At 41.9% G+C, this 16,821-nt stretch overlaps 1 protein-coding gene across 5 annotated transcripts in view; it reads right to left on the reverse strand.

Moving 5' to 3' along the window:
• Nucleotides 1-16,821, reverse strand: part of RNF216 (ring finger protein 216) — a 171,098-nt gene that overhangs the window by 106,835 nt on the left and 47,442 nt on the right. For all 5 annotated transcript variants that reach the window (XR_014839929.1, XR_014839930.1, XM_021086051.2 and 2 more), the window contains exons 6-8: nt 14,336-14,438; nt 12,238-12,402; nt 4,661-4,775 (exon numbers count right to left, since the gene is read on the reverse strand). Coding sequence is in view for 3 of the 5 variants with exons in the window: in XM_021086051.2 (XP_020941710.1) it covers nt 4,661-4,775; nt 12,238-12,402; nt 14,336-14,438 (383 nt within the window). In the remaining 2 variants the exon portion in view is untranslated. The remainder of the gene's footprint in view (nt 1-4,660; nt 4,776-12,237; nt 12,403-14,335; nt 14,439-16,821) is intronic.

A 16,821-nucleotide genomic window follows, 5' to 3' on the forward strand; every position in this document is an offset into this window, starting at 1 on the left:
TTGGATCCAGGGCTGCTCTGGCTGAGGTGTGGGCCTCAGCCTTGGCTCCAACTTGACTGCTGACCTGGGAACCTCCATAAGCCACAGCTGTGGCCATGTTTAAAAAAAAAATTAGGAGTTCCCGTCGTGGCGCAGTGGTTAACGAATCCGACTAAGAACCATGAGGTTGCGGGTTCGATCCCTGCCCTTGCTCAGTGGATTAACGATCCGGCGTTGCCGTGAGCTGTGGTGTAGGTTGCAGACGCGGCTCGGATCCCGCGTTGCTGTGGCTCTGGTGTAGGCCGGTGGCTACAGCTCCGATTCAACCCCTAGCCTGGGAACCTCCATATGCCGCGGGAGCGGCCCAAGAAATAGCAACAATAACAACAACAACAAAAAAGACAAAATAAATAAATAAATAAATAAATAAAGTTCTAAAAAAAAATTAGGATAATTTTATGATACTTTGCTTATGTCTACAAAAAATCTTGCTGGGATTGACAGGAATTATATTAAGCACTGTACCAATCTGGGGAGAATTTATATCTTCAATATGTTGAGTCTTCCAACCCATGAACACAGGACATATCTCCATTTACTTTCATCTTCCTTGATTTCTTTTTTTAGTGTTTTGTAGTTTTCATTACCTATATAAGTCCTGTACATGATTCGTTAGATTCATGCCTTGACTTTTTTTTTCCAAGCGACTGTACCTGGCAATGTAGTTTAGATTTTGATTTCCACACGCTCATTGCTCCTATACAGACATACAACTGGTTTCTGTAGGTTGATCTTGTATCCTTCAACTTCACTGAACTCATTTATTAGTTCTAGGAGTTTTGGGGTAGATTTCATGGAGTTTTCTATGTAGAAAATCATGCCATCTGCTTTTTCAGAGACAGTTTTATTTTTTCTTTTCTGATCTGTACCTTTTATTTTTCTTTCTTTACTGTGTTGGCCAGGATCTCCCATACTATGCTCAACAGCAGTGAATAGAGAACATCCTTCCCTGCCCCTGATCTCAGAGGGAAAGGATTTACCATTAAGTATGATATTAACTAGGGGTTTTCTTGGAGATGTCGTCAAGTTGAGGAAGCACCTCTCCATTCCTAATTTCCTGAGTTTTAATCATGAATAGATGTTAATATTCTTAAATGCCTTTTCTGATTTGACTGATAGTCATATGATTTTTCTTGTTTAGTCTGTTAATGTGGTGGACTATATACTAATGAGTTTTCAAATATCTAACCGATCTTACATTCCTAATTGGTCATCATGCACATTAAAGATTATATACTTTATATGTTAATATACATATTCATATAAATTCATATCCCTGCATGTATATAAATGTATTCTGCATATTAAAATGTAAAGTATATGTGTATATAAGTATTTTATACATTTACATAAAATATCCTTATGTTTTATATATACATATATACACACACATGTACTTTTTTTGTGGCCACACCCATGACATGTGGAAATATCCAGGCCAGGGATCAAACCTGAGTCACAGCAGTAACAATGCCAAATCCTTAATGGCTAGGCTACCAGGGAACGCCAATGTTATAAATTTAATTGTTTTTTTTTGTTTGTTTTTTTTTGCTATTTCTTTGGGCCGCTCCCGCAGCATATGGAGGTTCCCAGGCTAGGGGTCCAATCGGAGCTGTAGCCACCGGCCTACGCCAGAGCCACAGCAACTCGGGATCCGAGCCGCATCTGCAACCTACACCACAGCTCACGGCAACGCCGGATCGTTAACCCACTGAGCAAGGGCAGGGACCGAACCCGCAACCTCATGGTTCCTAGTCGGATTCGTTAACCACTGCGCCACGACGGGAACTCCTATTTCCTAATTTTTGTTACAGATTTTTGCATCCATATTTATGATGATATCAATCTAGTCTTTTTTTTGGGAGGGGTGTATTGACTGCTTGGTTTTGTTACCAGATTAATTGCAGCTTCATAAATGAATTGGGTCTCTTATTCTTCTATTTTCTGGAAGATACTGTGTAGAACTGGTACCCATTCTTCTAAAAATGGAAGAATCTTCCAGTGAAACCTACTAGGGCTAGAGATTTCTTTTGTGGAAGATTTAAAATTATGAACTCAATTTCCTTAATAGCTATAGGGCTATCCAAATGATCCATTTTATATAGGCAGACTTATTGGTAGTTTGGTTTTTTTTGAGGTATTGGCCATTTCCTCTAAATTGTCAAATTTACGTGTATAAAGTTCACAGTATTTCTCTTTGGATATCTATCTGCAGGGTCTCTAGTGATATCCCCTACAAAGAATAAGTCTTGATATTAGTAACCTGTGTCTTCTTTTCTCTTTGTCAGCCTTGCTGTCTTTTTACTGGTGTTCAGTCTACATCCAAATTCTAACCAGACTCTTCATTAGAGACTGTGTGGTGGTCAGCTTATAAAACCGTAAAAAAAAGACAGTGGAGACTGATCTCTCCTTTTCAGTCGAGTGATGTACAGCCCAAGAAGGAGTGTGTGGATGGAAGACGGCTGAAAAGGTGAAGAATGGGATTCCTGGGACAAATGAAGGATTCTTATCAATACGTGTTTATAAAATGCTTTCGAGAAAGACTACGTGTATCTATAAGTCATAAATATTAAAATACTAATGCAAATCAAGTGTATTTCCTATTTCTAATTGGTAGTGTCCTTAAAGATGATCTAAAAACAACTCAAGAATCAGAATCTAAAATTACAGGGGTATACCTGAAAGAATGGGCTGAAACCAGTAAGATGACGTTAACAGGGATAAGTGTCAGAGGCATCAAAACTGAGAGGAGTTCCCGTCGTGGCGCAGTGGTTAACGAGTCCGACTAGGAACCATGAGGTTTCGGGTTCAATCCTTACCCTTGCTCAGTGGGTTAAGGATCCTGCATTGCCGTGAGCTGTGGTGTACGTTGCAGAAGTGGCTCGGATCCCGTGTTGCTGTGGCTCTGGCGTAGGCCGGTGGCTACAGCTCCGATTCAACCCCTAGCCTGGGAGCCTCCATATGCCGCGGGAGCGGCCCAAGAAATGGCAACAACAACAACAACAACAACAACAAAAGACAAAAAAAAAAAACAACTGAGAGGTGTGTGACTTAAAAGGCAAGGTAGGTAAAAAGACAAAGGTTTAATGTGAGCCAACACCAGGACACATTTTGATTTTAAAAGTTAAGGTGTTCTCAGGCTGCACAGGTTGAAGTTCTACAACCGAAATCCCACAGCAGATCTCTCTGGAGACTCAACTTTGTACACCCAGATGGTCAAAGAGATGCGCTAGAGGAAGACAAAGGGAAGAGCACTCAGGAAGATGTAGAGGCAACAGACTGCAAGTCCTTTCAGAGGCAAGAACTATAACCATGACAGGAAATTTTAGGAGGTACATTTTTGGCTTGATATAAACGAAGAACTTTCTGAAAAACATAGCTGATCAACAAGGGAGTAGATCACCTTGTGAAGTGGTACTTTATTTACCACTGCAAGTCAGAAATGAACACTGACTGTGTGCTAGGGACGCCTAAACTGTGGAGAAATTCAGATGAATGAAAAACCACCTACACCTTGCTCCCGCTTTCATTCTGCCAGAGACCTGCGAGAATGCCACGTCAGGAGAAAACTGCTTCTTCAGAGAGTAGCTTGGGGACATTACATGTCAGAACCTAGGGGATTTTCTTTTAGATCCTGAAAGAGTTCAGAAGCTCAAATACCTCCCAACTCTACACAGCTATCTCATGGATTTTCCATTTAGTCACCCTTGAAGTCAAGTTATGTATTTAATTAACAGATGTGACAGAAAGACAAATAGGAGAAAACAAAAGGGAAATAATCTTATTTATGATATAATCCACAGGAAATGGTGAAGTGGACCCTTGGACACAAACAAGTTAGACAAAATTTGTTGCAAAATTCAGCAAGTTTACCTTTTGGGGGGTGGGGGTGGAGTTAGTCTTGAAGTAACCTCTTTGAAAGAGATCTCAGCAGTTACTACATCAATATGAATAAAAGAATTTTAAAGAAACTGTTTAAGTGGCAATTTAAAAGCTGTTTGTTTCTGTGCAGAAGCCACTCTATCAGGTGCATAAATGCCTTTGCAGTAAACAATCAACCACAGGTTTAGTTTTTACTATGTAGTGATAAGCATAATTCTCAAACCTCCAGGACCCATTTCCCCCCCAAGCTTAACAATGTCCCCAAACACTTTTGCACACATGAATCTCTAACACTATACACAATTCTCCTGTTACAACGTATCCTAAGCAGAAAGAAGACAATTTCAGCCACATTCTCTCTCTCTCTTTTTTTTTTTTTTTTGCTTTTTAAGGCCTCACGTGCAGCATATGGGGGTTCCCAGGCTAGGAGTCAAACTGGAGCTGCAGCTGCCGGCCTACACCACAGGCACAGCAATGCCAGATCCCTAACCTGCTGAGTGAGGCCAGGGATCGAAGCTGCATCCTCATGGATACTTGCCACGTTTGTTACTGCTGAGCCACAGCGGGAACTCCTCAGCCACTTTTAAAACACTGATGTGCTGTCAAAGTGGCCATATCAGTGACACTCCTCAGACTTCTGTGTCAGGCATTTCTAAGCAGGCGTGTCATGACACACAAGAGGGGATGGCTCTCACAGCAGCTTCACACACTGTCAGCAACACTCACAGCTGGCCATTACCTTGTTCAAATTTGAAGTCTATGTAAGAATACTGATTCATTTCTTTTCTCTTTTTTCTTTTTCCACTGGTTTCTGGCGATAGTTCCTGCCATTTTTTAATGGCATCAGAAAAGGCCTAAAAATTGAGAAAGAGAAAGGTTACCAGTGTAAACGGCACACAAGAGTATGTGAAACACAGGCGAAGCCCCAATCTCGCTATGACTCAGTTTCAGCTATCTTCCCTACATAGCTGACCAGAACAGGCAGCAGCAAAACAAACAAGCAGCATTTCCTGATTTTCATTTTTCTCTTTGGTCACCTGCTATAACGACAGAACCAGAATGCTTACTAACAAATTAAAGGGGTACAGGAGAAAACCAGCAGCTACCAAAGCTGTCCATGAGTAAGCACAGGGCAAATCACCTAACAAATGGCTACAGGTTCTATGACACAGGCAGCACCTTCTGCGGTGTTTCTAGCCACCACTCCCTCCTCCGCTTCCCCCGCATCCTCATGACTTCTCCCCACACCCCCATTCTGTGCTGCACGCTGGAGCACAGAAATCCTTACACCACTGATAATCCCTTTTCTTCAATGCCTTTAGCTCCTCCCCTTTTGGATCCTCCCAAGAGGCATTTAAAGTTGCTCACGGCTTTGCTACCTTATCTGTTTGGCTTTTTAGGGCCACACCCGCAGTATATGGAAGCTCCCAGGCTAGGGGATGAATTGGAGCTGCAGCTGCCAGCCTACACCACAGCAACAGCAATGCCAGATCCTTAACCCCCTGAACAAGGCCAGGGATTGAACTCACATTCTCATGAATACCAGTCAGGTTCGTTACTGAGGAGCCACAGTGGAAACTCCAGTAGCCCACTGGGTTTTCAACCACACCACGCTGTCATAAAACATACAGAGGCTCCTGACTGGAAGAAGTAGCGGCATTACCTTGGTCCCATTTAAATAGTGCTTCTAGTTAGCAGGAAGAATCCACACACAGACATACACATACACACACAGACACAAACTTGTCAGGTAAAAAACTTTATCTTTTTTTTTTTTTGACTGTCTCTGCAGAATATGGAAGTTCCTAGGCCAGGTATTGAATGAGCCGCAGCTGTGACCTACACCACAGCTGCAGCAATGCCAGAAACTTAACCCACTATACCACAGTGGGAACCTGAACTTGAGGAAGCTGTTATCTTAAAAGAAAATGTTGCCTAAAAATTAAAGGAGTTCCCGAAATCTTACCTTAATAGTTATATTGACAATCACCACTTATCTTAATATTGACTAAAGGTCTAGTTAAGTAGACAAATAAAATTATAAAATCAGAATTCTTTCCTCTCAAGACCTGCTAGTTATAATTCATACCTACCACTCCAAAGGCAGTAATTTTTCCTTACCTCTTAGCCTCTGCACATACTGCTCCTCTAGCGAAAGCATCTTTAAAGCTCCTGTTCAAATGATACCTTCATTTCTTTCCTAGTGCTCTTTCCAGTGAATAATGTACTTTTATTCACTCCCTTTTATAACCCTCAAACTGTTTTAGCCTTTTTTTTTTTTTTTTTCAAGTCTAATCTCCCCAAACAGACTGAAAGCTCTTTGGAAACTAATTCATATTCTATAGTCGTCAATGTCCTCAGGGTCTAGCCAGCAACTACAGTGAAGTTAGTACCCCTAACACCTACCAGAAAGAACACAGAGCAGATAATGGAGAACAATTTTTCCTTCCATTGTTTCTGGCACTTCTTCCTCCAGCCTGCCCACATTCATGAATCAAATAAATACCCACTCGAGGTATTAATTTTGAGAATCATGAATATAGCCTGGTAAGATTTCTAGGCCATCTGTGACAATAGCCAAAGGAATTTAAGGAATGACCTAAAAACATGACAATGGGGACTGGATGATATAAAAGCTAAGGAGTGGACAGGACTCCTCTATGGAGCCTGGTGGAAAGGCCAGGTCCAGAGATAGGGGTGTGTCACATATATGGAGAGAGAGGGGACCATTCAATTATGCAGAAGGAGAAATCTAGGAGGCTTAGGTAGTAGAGATCCTCAGAATGACCACATCAGAAAACAGAAGTTAAGGGACAGGTTAAAAAAGACAGCCCTGTCCACTAGTATTAAGCTGCATGAGAGCATGGACCCTATTCTGTTCGGTGTGACATTCCTAATGTGTGACCTGTGGCATGCATTCAACAAACTGTTTGAAAGAAAGAGGCAGTCATACCTGTGGCATAATTACTGAGAAAAATTAAGAGGGGAAAGAATTTTCAATCCAGTGGAACTAGAAGTCAACTATGAGCGTATAAAGCAAGACACAGAAAGTTGTCAGAATCTAAAACACAGAAGATTCATCTTTATCAAAAGGCAAAGGGAATTTCCAAGATGACAGCTCTGCAGCAGGCATGGCTAACAGAACAGACTGGAAACCATCAACAGATGAAATGGATAGAGAAGGTGTGACATATATAAACAACAGAATCCTACTCAGCCACAAAAATAATGAAATTTTGCCATTTTCAACAACACAGATGTACTTGGAGGGTATTATGCTAAGTGAAATAACGCAGAAAGACAAATACTGTGTGACATAGTTTATATATGGAATAAAAAAACAAATTAATAAATAAAACAAAAAAGAAACAGACACATATACAGAGAACAAACTAGTGGTTGGGGGGGAGAGAGAAGGGGGAAGGGCAAGTTAGGGGTAGAGGATTAAGAGGTACAATATAAGCTACAAGGACACACTGCACAACACAGGGAATATAGCCGATATTTATAATAACTATAAGTGGAACATAACCTTAAAAAATTGTTAATCACTATACTGTACATTTGGAACATATACTACTGCACATCAACTATTCTACGACTCAAAAAAGAACAGACCTGGAGTTCCCGTTGTGGTGCAGTGGAAATGAATCCAACTAGGAAACATGAGGTTGCAGGTTTGATCCCTGGTCTCGCTCAGTGGGTTCAGCTGTGATGTAGGTCACAGACGCAGCTTGGATCTGGTGCTGCTGTGGCTGTGGTGTAGACAGGCAGCTGCAGCTCCAATTAGACCCCTAGCCTGGGAACCTCCATATGCCGTGGGTGTGGCCCTAAAAGGACTAAAGATGGAAAAAAAAAAAAAAAAGGACTGAAAGAGGAAGGAGGGCTCTAGGTTAAAAAAAATGAACTGAGAATCCACATGTTAGACAGTAAGTAAAACTGTAATGAGAACAACTTTAAAACTGTTGGGCATGGAAAGACTTAGCTACAGAGTCAAAAAACAAAACAAACAAACAAAAGGAAATAAAAAAACCAAGGCAACTGACTTTAATTCTACGGAAAAACAGAAAATTCAGGAAAGGAAACACTATCACAATACACTATCTACCCTAACAATGAACATTCCCATAGTCATAACAGATTTAACAAAAAACTGTGTATCTAAAAGATGAGTGTGTAAGATCCAGAACCTCCAGCCACCATAAGAACAAATAAAAATAATCCCTATAAAAAAAAATAATCCCTGTAACAAATGAATCCAGCATAAAATATGCTAATAAATGTGGAGGTAAACACCAGGAAAAAAAAAAAAAAAAAAAAAAGCAACCAGAGAGGAGTTCCTGTTGTGGCTTAGTGGATCAAGGACCCAACGCTGTCTCTGTGAGGATGCAGTCTCGATTCCTGGCCTCGCTCAGTGGGTTAAGGATCTGGCAGTGCCTTAAGCTGTGGCGGAGGTCACAGAGGCAGCTCGCATCTGGTGTTGCCATGGCTGTGATGTAGCCCCCAGCTGCAGCTACAATTTGACCCCTGGCCCAGGCACTGCCACATGCCACAGATGCAGCTATAAAAAGAAAAAAAAAAGGTAAAAAGAGTTGAGAGGATAGGAAGAGGCTGAAGAGGGGGCTTTAGGCTGCCATTTACAAAATTATAAATAAGCATTTTAGCATTATTTGATTTTTTTTAAACTATGAAAATTAGTTTGATAAAAACAAACATTCTTTTTTTTTTCTTTTTTTTCTGGCCGCACCCATGGCATATTGAAGTCTCCAGGCCAAGGATTAAATCTGTGCCACAGCAGTGACCCAAGCCACTTCAGTGACAATGCTGGATCCTTAACCCGCTGCTCAGAAGAGAACTCTCAAACATTCATTTTAAGTAATAGTTTCTGTTTTAAGTTTTAAGGGTGACATCTTCCCTCCAGTTTTCTAGAAGTTATTCATTAAAAATACAAAGTGCTGGAGTTCCCGTCGTGGCGCAGTGGTTAACGAATCCGACTAAGAACCATGAGGTTGTGGGTTCGGTCCCTGCCCTTGCTCAGTGGGTTAACGATCCGGCATTGCCGCGAGCTGTGGTGTAGGTTGCAGACGAGGCTCGGATCCCGCGTTGCTGTGGCTCTGGTGTAGGCCGGTGGCTACAGCTCCGATTGGACCCCTAGCCTGGGAACCTCCATATGCCGCGGAAGCGGGCCCAAGAGATAGCGATAGCAACAACAACAACAACAACAAAATACAAAGTGCTGATAGCCCTCTTGTCCCAGGAGAGCTTTACAACCAGAAGAAACATTAGGGGCAGCTGCACTGGGTCTCCAAGAAGCCTACCCAGAGGATAAACCCATAAAAAGAGCTGAGCTAAAAGAGCCACAAAGGCACACGCCTGGGGGTTGAGGCCTCCTGCCCTTCACAGCACAGGCTGGGAACAAACCAGAGCTCTAGCATGAACTTGGAGCTGCAAACGTATGGAGGCCAAATCATGCGAGGCTCCTGTGCTCTTGTATTACACTAAGAACTGACTCTGAAGATAGCAGTGAGTAACTTTTGAGTAGAAAGGTTTGAAAATTACTTTGTAGCATACAGAGAAGTGTGAAGGGAGGGATGGGAACTTTCTACTGGAAGCCGAAATACATGAGGCGCTGTGTTATAGGCTTGCTATATAACATTTTATCTAATTCTCACATTAGCCATCTGAAACATCCACTATTTACTAATAGAAAACTGAAGCTAGAGGAGTTTCCTGGTGGCTTAGTGGTTAGGGATCTGGCACTGTCACTGCTGTGGCTCAGGTGTGATCCCTGGACCAGGAACTTCCACATGCCGTGGGCTCAGCCAAAAAAAAAAAAAACAAAAAACAAACAAACAAACAAAAAACAAACCCAAAAAACTGAAGCTCTGCAAGTTTAGTCACAGACCTGCTCAAAGGCACAGACCAACAAGCGGCAGAACTAGAATTAAACCCAAGACAGGGGGAAAAAAAAAAAAAAAAGTCAAACCTAAGTCTGATCAAGATTCTAGATGTAACCATGAATTTAGAGGAAATTCAGGGGACAGAGGAATCATTTAATTTCACTGCAGGGATGCAGTGAGCAAAATCTAGACTTGTAAAAACCTCTGAGATAAACAAGTGATTTTTTTCAACAAATAAGCAGTAAGGAAAAATAAAGGAGGAGGAAAGAGAAAGCGCCTATAGACTAAAAGAGATTTAAGTAACATTTCAAGCAACTGCAATAAATACATTTTGCTTGGAACTCGCTATGACCAAACAAGTTGTTTAAGACTTTTGACATGTTCAGAGAAATCTGACCACTGCCTGGACAGCCAATGATGTTAATTTTACAATCTGACTGTGGTATTTGAAGTGGTTTTTTTTTTTTTTTTAATTATTGTCCTTGTCTCTATTTTTTAAAGATAAACCTTGAAATACTTATGGATGAAAAAAATGAAATGATGCTTGGAATTTCCTTCCAAGCAGGCTGGGCGGGAGCAAGTGGGTAGGGTGGAAGTGGAGCGGGACTGGCAGGGGCTGCTGAGAGCCGCAGCTGAGTGGCAGCACGCAGGGTGTGCTGCAAGGTCATCTCTACTTCTCTGTGCGCTTGATGGTCACAGTAACAAGTGACAGGAAGAGACGTCCAGGGAAAATCGACTCTGTCAGCACACCTTCCCTCAGCTGTCATGTTCGGGGAGCGGCACGGGGAAGACGTGCTACTGCTATAACCAGGAAGCATCTCCGGGTGCGTTTTCTATGGCCCTGACCACGTGAGCGTCACTTCCTACAAGGCCGAACTCTCATGTACCACATGGAGACAGCAGGGAAAGGCTCCAAGTTCTAACTGAGCACATCAGATTTTAGCTTCTGCCAAACATTATTTCTCCTTAACACCTTATGCTCATTCAAATTTCACAACCCTTTTTTCCAAAAGTCCTGTAAATTTAAAAATTACCCACCAAAACCAGCAGACACCATAAAAAACATGAAAGGCCAGAAAAACACGGTCAGAGATAAGGAAGGCATGAACAAGAACTAAGGCACAAAACCCTACAACCTCCCATCCAAATAACTAGCAGGCTCTGGGACGATTAGGCATTCAGTGGGGAGAAGCATCTGAAAGCAAAGTTCCTTTTACTGATGCCTGGGTGGTAGCAAGGACATGTCTAATGAGGACCAACCATACCCAGACCGCAGGCGCTATTTCCTGCTGCGTGCTGCCCTCTCACTTTTCATGCGGCTCCCTGGGAGCTCAGAGAAGCTGTGCGGCACCACAGGATCAGTAAAGATGCCACGCAGGGCATAAAGAGGACAGAGCCTTTTCTTTCTCAGGTCACTACTGGGGGGTGGGGGGAGTGCGGGGGCAGGGAAGAGTCATTCTTTTTCAACGACAGGGCAGGCATTCCCTATTTAGTATGGGGAATGAGATTCGGAAACAGGATGCACTGTGTGTTTCCTTCAGAGTAATTTTACCAAAAATGAGCCTACATTTAGGAGTCTGCGGACGACTGCCTGGATCTTGGTGATCCACAGGTGGAAGGGGTATAAACACGGCAGATTCACCTGAGGTTCACTGTCTTTCAAGTTAAGACCCAGTGGCTGTCTTAACCATTAAAGTAACTCCACATTTGCTTGCCTTCTGGAAAGAAAAGCACACTGTTTGCTGAGAATCACTAGAACTTGCGCAGGAGAGAGAAGAGGCTTCTCTGTTCTGACAGACCGCCATGAAATGGGCACCACACAGAGGACGTCACTAAATGGAGCATGGGTGTTACCCACCAGGGACCAGCACCCGTCTGAAATCTTGGAACAAAGGCACTCAACAGAATCTTACCTAGGGCCTCAAAGGGGAAAAAAAAAAAAAAAAAAAATCCTTGAGAGCTTTCAGTAGCTGCTCATTCTCTTCTGCGACAAACCACCACTCCTTGGGCAGTGATGGGTTCCTGGGCCCTTTACAGACCCTACTTCATGCAACTAGCAACTGAGCTATCAGGGGAAGGATGGTGTGACCAGCCCCAAGTCAGAAAGCAAATCAAGGAGGAGCAGCGCTGGAACATGTTTGTTATACTCTAGTAATCCTTCATTCCGCAGTAAAATTCATCATCCTCCGTGTCTTTACGGTCAAAACAGAACTGCCCTGCTTCTAGTCTGTATTTCTTTTCATTCGGTTCTTCCTGATCAGCAAATACCTTTGTCTATGTATCTTCACCCTGCCAAACTCCTTTGCTCTCTGCCATCATAAACCATCCCAATTTCCACAAGCTGAACTCTTCATTCTGTTACCACCGGAAGAAGCAATCAAGAGGTATGAGCCCACTAGGGAGACAGGTAGAGCACCTTTCGGGTGATTGCATAGTGTCCTTTGAGCTCATGCAGGGCCCACTTGATGTCCTGACTGCTCAGCATTTTGAAGTCGGCCATCAGGAGGTCAGCAGCTTGGATGAAGCAGCGCTGGTCAAGAGGAGCCAATTTAGAGTAGTCAAAAAAGTCTATCTTAGGCAACTGAAACGAGAGACAGGTACACCATTAGAGGCAGATGGTGCATTTGCCGGGAGGAGGAAATCATTTGAAGAATTACCTCTTACAGAACAGATTAATCTGACTTGTACTCATAATTACGCTTAAGGAAGATACCAGCCCTGAAGAGAGATGAAGAAATGGTGGTTCAGAAAGATTATACAGCCTGTCTGGAGTCTGGAGACTAGTTTTACTAGTTGGAACTATGAAAAAGTAGAGCTGGGGATTTAAACCCAATCTTTTAGCCATTTTCTTTCCACAAAATGCTGAGAAAAAAGGACTTTTTTTTTTTCTAGCTGAAAAATATAGGCATACTTTGGAGATAATGCAGGTTTGATTCCAGATCACTGAAATAGACTTCCAAGTCAGACAAATCTTCTGGTTTCCCAGTTCATAGAAAAGTTATAGTTACATTTATACCATACTGTAGTCTATTAAGTGTGCAAAAGCATATGTCTAAAAAAAGTACATATCTCAATTAAGAAATACTTTACTGCTAAAAAATGCTAAATATCATCTGAGCTTTCAGCAAGTCAACCTTTTCTCAATAGCAACATCAAGTCACTGATCACAGGTCACCACAACAAATATAATAATGAAAAAGTCTGAAATATTGTGAAAATTACCAAAAAGTAATATAGAGACCAAGCTATGGGAAAAGTGGCAATGACCGACTTACTCAATGCAGGGCTGCCACAAACCTTCAATTTGCTAAAAAAAAAAAAAAATCGTAACATCTGCAAAGTGCAATAAAATGAAGAGTAGCAAAATGAGTAATGCCTGTACATAAAAGGAATAGCCAAAAAGAATTTGTGGGGAAGAAGAAGTATCAAACAATAGATTCCAGTGAAGCAGTTCTAAACTATACCTTCCTTCCACCACTTAGGACAATAAATGCTAGTTTGGATCACAAATGAAGACAATGGGAATTTCCGTCTTGGCGCAGTGGAAACGAGTCCAACTAGGAACCATGAGGTTGCAGGTTCGATCCCTGGCCTTGCTCAGTGGGTTAAGGATCCGGTGTTGCAGTGAGCTGTGGTGTAGGTCACAGACGAGGCTTGGATCTGGCGTTGCTGTGGCTGTAGCATAGGCCGGCAGCTACAGCTCCGATTAGACTCCTAGCCTGGGAACACCCGCATGCCGTGGGCGTGGCCCTAAAAAGGCAAAAGAAAAAACAAAAAAACAAAAAAACAAAACCCAAAACAAACAAAAGAACAAATGAAGACAGTGATTAAGGTTTTTAAAAACCCAACTGTTTATATACCTTGATATGGGATTTGGTTACATAGGTGGATGCACTGTATATAAGTCTTACACAAAAAAGAATAGCTATAGACAGATATTCAACTCTAGGCAATAATCTGCATGCTCAAGTATTTACGGCACAGCACAGTGATGTTTTTGCATTTACTTTGAAATGCATTATAATAAAATAAAATATAAATCCTGAGGGATGGATGTGTGACAAAATGGACACAGTAAAACGTTCATTTTTAATAGTACTGCTGGGGGTATATAGGTAATCAAAGGAGAATTCCTTTGCCTTTACTGTATGTTTGAAAATTTTCAAAATAAAATGTTAAAACCTAAAATGATCCAAAGAATCCCAGCCAATTCTTGTTTCATCTTAGGTACTTGCTTTGTAGGATTAGAGATGTGGAAGATTCGTTTAATTCCTTGTGGGGAAGGAAAGACAGGGGTGCAATGAAAGCAGCCAAATACAGAATTCAAAGTGGCTCAGAAATATATATAAATACACACATATACTTATTACTGGAATATAAATATATTCTGAAATGCTATTCTCCTGGACAGCTGTAAAAAAAAAGCATCCTGACAAAGCACTTGATTCCCATACAAACGACGAAAGGAGCAGAGCATTTCCAGGAAGACACTCCAAAACAAGAGCACAACTTGCCTTTGTCTCATCATGGCTGGCAAGCAGGCTGCTATTGGGGTTGATAATGATTCTATCTTCTCTCTTTGGATAATCTGGATTTTCCAGAAGAAAATTACAAAGTCTGCAAAAATAAATGATGTTACTTTGATACTGCTTCCAAATCCCACACCTGCCTACTGATTCAAATGTAATGTTTAAAAAATAAATTCTCTAGTCACACATTATAAATGACCTACCAAGGAATTAAAACATTTACGGATCAGGGGGAAAACCCAAATTAATAGATAAAAGAAAATGGAAGTTCCCATCGTGGTGCAGTGGTTAACGAATCCGACTAGGAACCATGAGGTTGAGGGTTCAGTCCCTGCCCTCGCTCAGTGGGTTAAGGATCCGGCATTGCTGTGAGCTGTGGTGTAGGTTGCAGATGCGGCTTGGATCCCACGTTGCTGTGGCTCTGGCGTAGGCTGGTGGCTACAGCTCTGATTTGACCCCTAGCCTGGGAACCTCCATATGCCCCAAGAAATAGCAAAAAAAAAAAAGACAAGAAAATTACACTGAATCCCTATTTTTACTTGCTAATTTAAAAAGTAATAAACATACTGATGAATACCAGATAAATGTACATTCTGAATTTTTTCTATTACTTGGGTATCAATGTTATGGATTCACTGAAATTCTTACTGGTTGAACTGTATGGAACTGGAGAATTTAGATGAAAAGCAGCTATTGTTTGTCAGGAAAACTTTAAGGGATGGGAAAAAGTTTGTATTTACATTCACAATTAAAAACAGTTTTCTAGGAGTTCCCGCGTAGCTCAGTGGTTAACGAATCTGACTAGGAACCATGAGGTTGTGGGTTTGATCCCTGGTCTTGCTCAGTGGGTTAAGGATTGACGTTGCTGTGAGCTGTGGTGAAGGTCGCAGATGTGGCTCGGATCCTGCATTGCTGTGGCTCTGGTGTAGGCCGGTGGCTACAGCTCCGATTGGACCCCTAGCCTGGGAACCTCCATATGCCGTGGGAGTAGCCCAAGAAAATGGCAAAAAGACAAAAAAAAAAAAAAAAAAGTTTTCTAGGAAGTTTCCATCATGGCTCAGTGGTTAAAGAATCTGACTAGGAACCATGAGGTGGCAGGTCTGATCCTTGGCCTCGCTCAGTGGGTTAAGGATTCAGCATTGCCGTGAGCTGTGGTGTAGGCCACAGACGATCCCTAGTTTCTGTGGCCCCGGGGTAGGCCGGTGGCTACAGCTCAGATTAGATCCCTAGCCTGGGAACCTCCATACGCTGAGGGTGCAGCTCTAGGAAAAAAAAAGACACCCCCCCCCCAAAAAAAAACCCCAGTTTTCTATATGGAGTTCCTGCTGTGGCGCAGTGGGATCAGTGGCATCTTGGAAGGACTGGGACACAGTTTCGAGCCTCGGCCTGGCACAGTGGGTTAAAGATCTGGCATTGCTGCTGCTGCAGCTGGGGTTGCAATTGTGCGTGAATGTGATCCTTGGCCATACGCCTCGGGGAAGCCAAGGGAAAAAAAAAGTTTTCTATGATCAGCTCATCTAGGACAAAGGAGGCAAGAACATACAATGGAGGGAAAAACGTCTCTTCAGTAAGAGGTGCTGGGAAAACTGGACAGCTACCTGTATAAGAATGAAATTAGAACACTCTTTAACAACTATACACAATAATAAACTCAAAATGGATTAAAGACCTAAATGTAAGACCAGACACCATAAAACTTTTAGAGGGAAACATAAGCAGAACACTCTCTGACATAAACTGTAGCAAGAGGAGATCCACCTCCTACAGTGATGAAAATAAAAACAAAAATAAATGGGACCTACTTCAACTCAGAAGTTTTTGCACAGCATAAGAAACCATAAACAAAACAAAAAGACAACCCAGAGAATGGGAGAAAATATTTGCAAATGAAGCGACTGACAAGGGATTAATCTCAAAAATATACAAACACCTCCTGCAGCTCAATATCAAAAAAGCAAACCACACAATCAAAAAATGGGCAGAACATCTAAACAGACAATGTTCCAAAGAAGACATACAGATGGCCAAAAAACACATGAAAAGATGTTCAACACCACTAATTATTTAGAGAAATGCAAATCAAAATTACTATGAGGTACCACCTTACACCACTCAGAATGGCCATCATCAAAAAGTCTATAAACAATAAATGCTGGAGAGGGTATGGAGAAAAAGGAACCCTCTTACACTGCTGGTGGAAATATAAATGGAAAACAATATGGAGATTCCCTTAAAAACTAAAAATAGAACTACCATAAGACCCAGCAATCCCACTTCTGGGCATCTACTGGGAGAAAAACCTATTTTGAAAAGATACATGCACCCCAAAGTTCACTGCAGCACTATTTACAACAGCCAAGACATGGAAGCAACCTAAATGCCCAGTGACAGAGGAATGGATAGAGAAGATGTTTTATATATATATGAAACACACACACAATAGAGTATCACTGATACACACTGTATCTCAC

The sequence above is a fragment of the Sus scrofa genome, chromosome 3, assembly GCF_054392235.1.
Source record: "Sus scrofa isolate SSC_HxYL_T2T_F1_AM1 chromosome 3, Sscrofa_HxYL_maternal_Yorkshire_Landrace_v2.0, whole genome shotgun sequence".
Classification (NCBI taxonomy): domain Eukaryota; kingdom Metazoa; phylum Chordata; class Mammalia; order Artiodactyla; family Suidae; genus Sus; species Sus scrofa.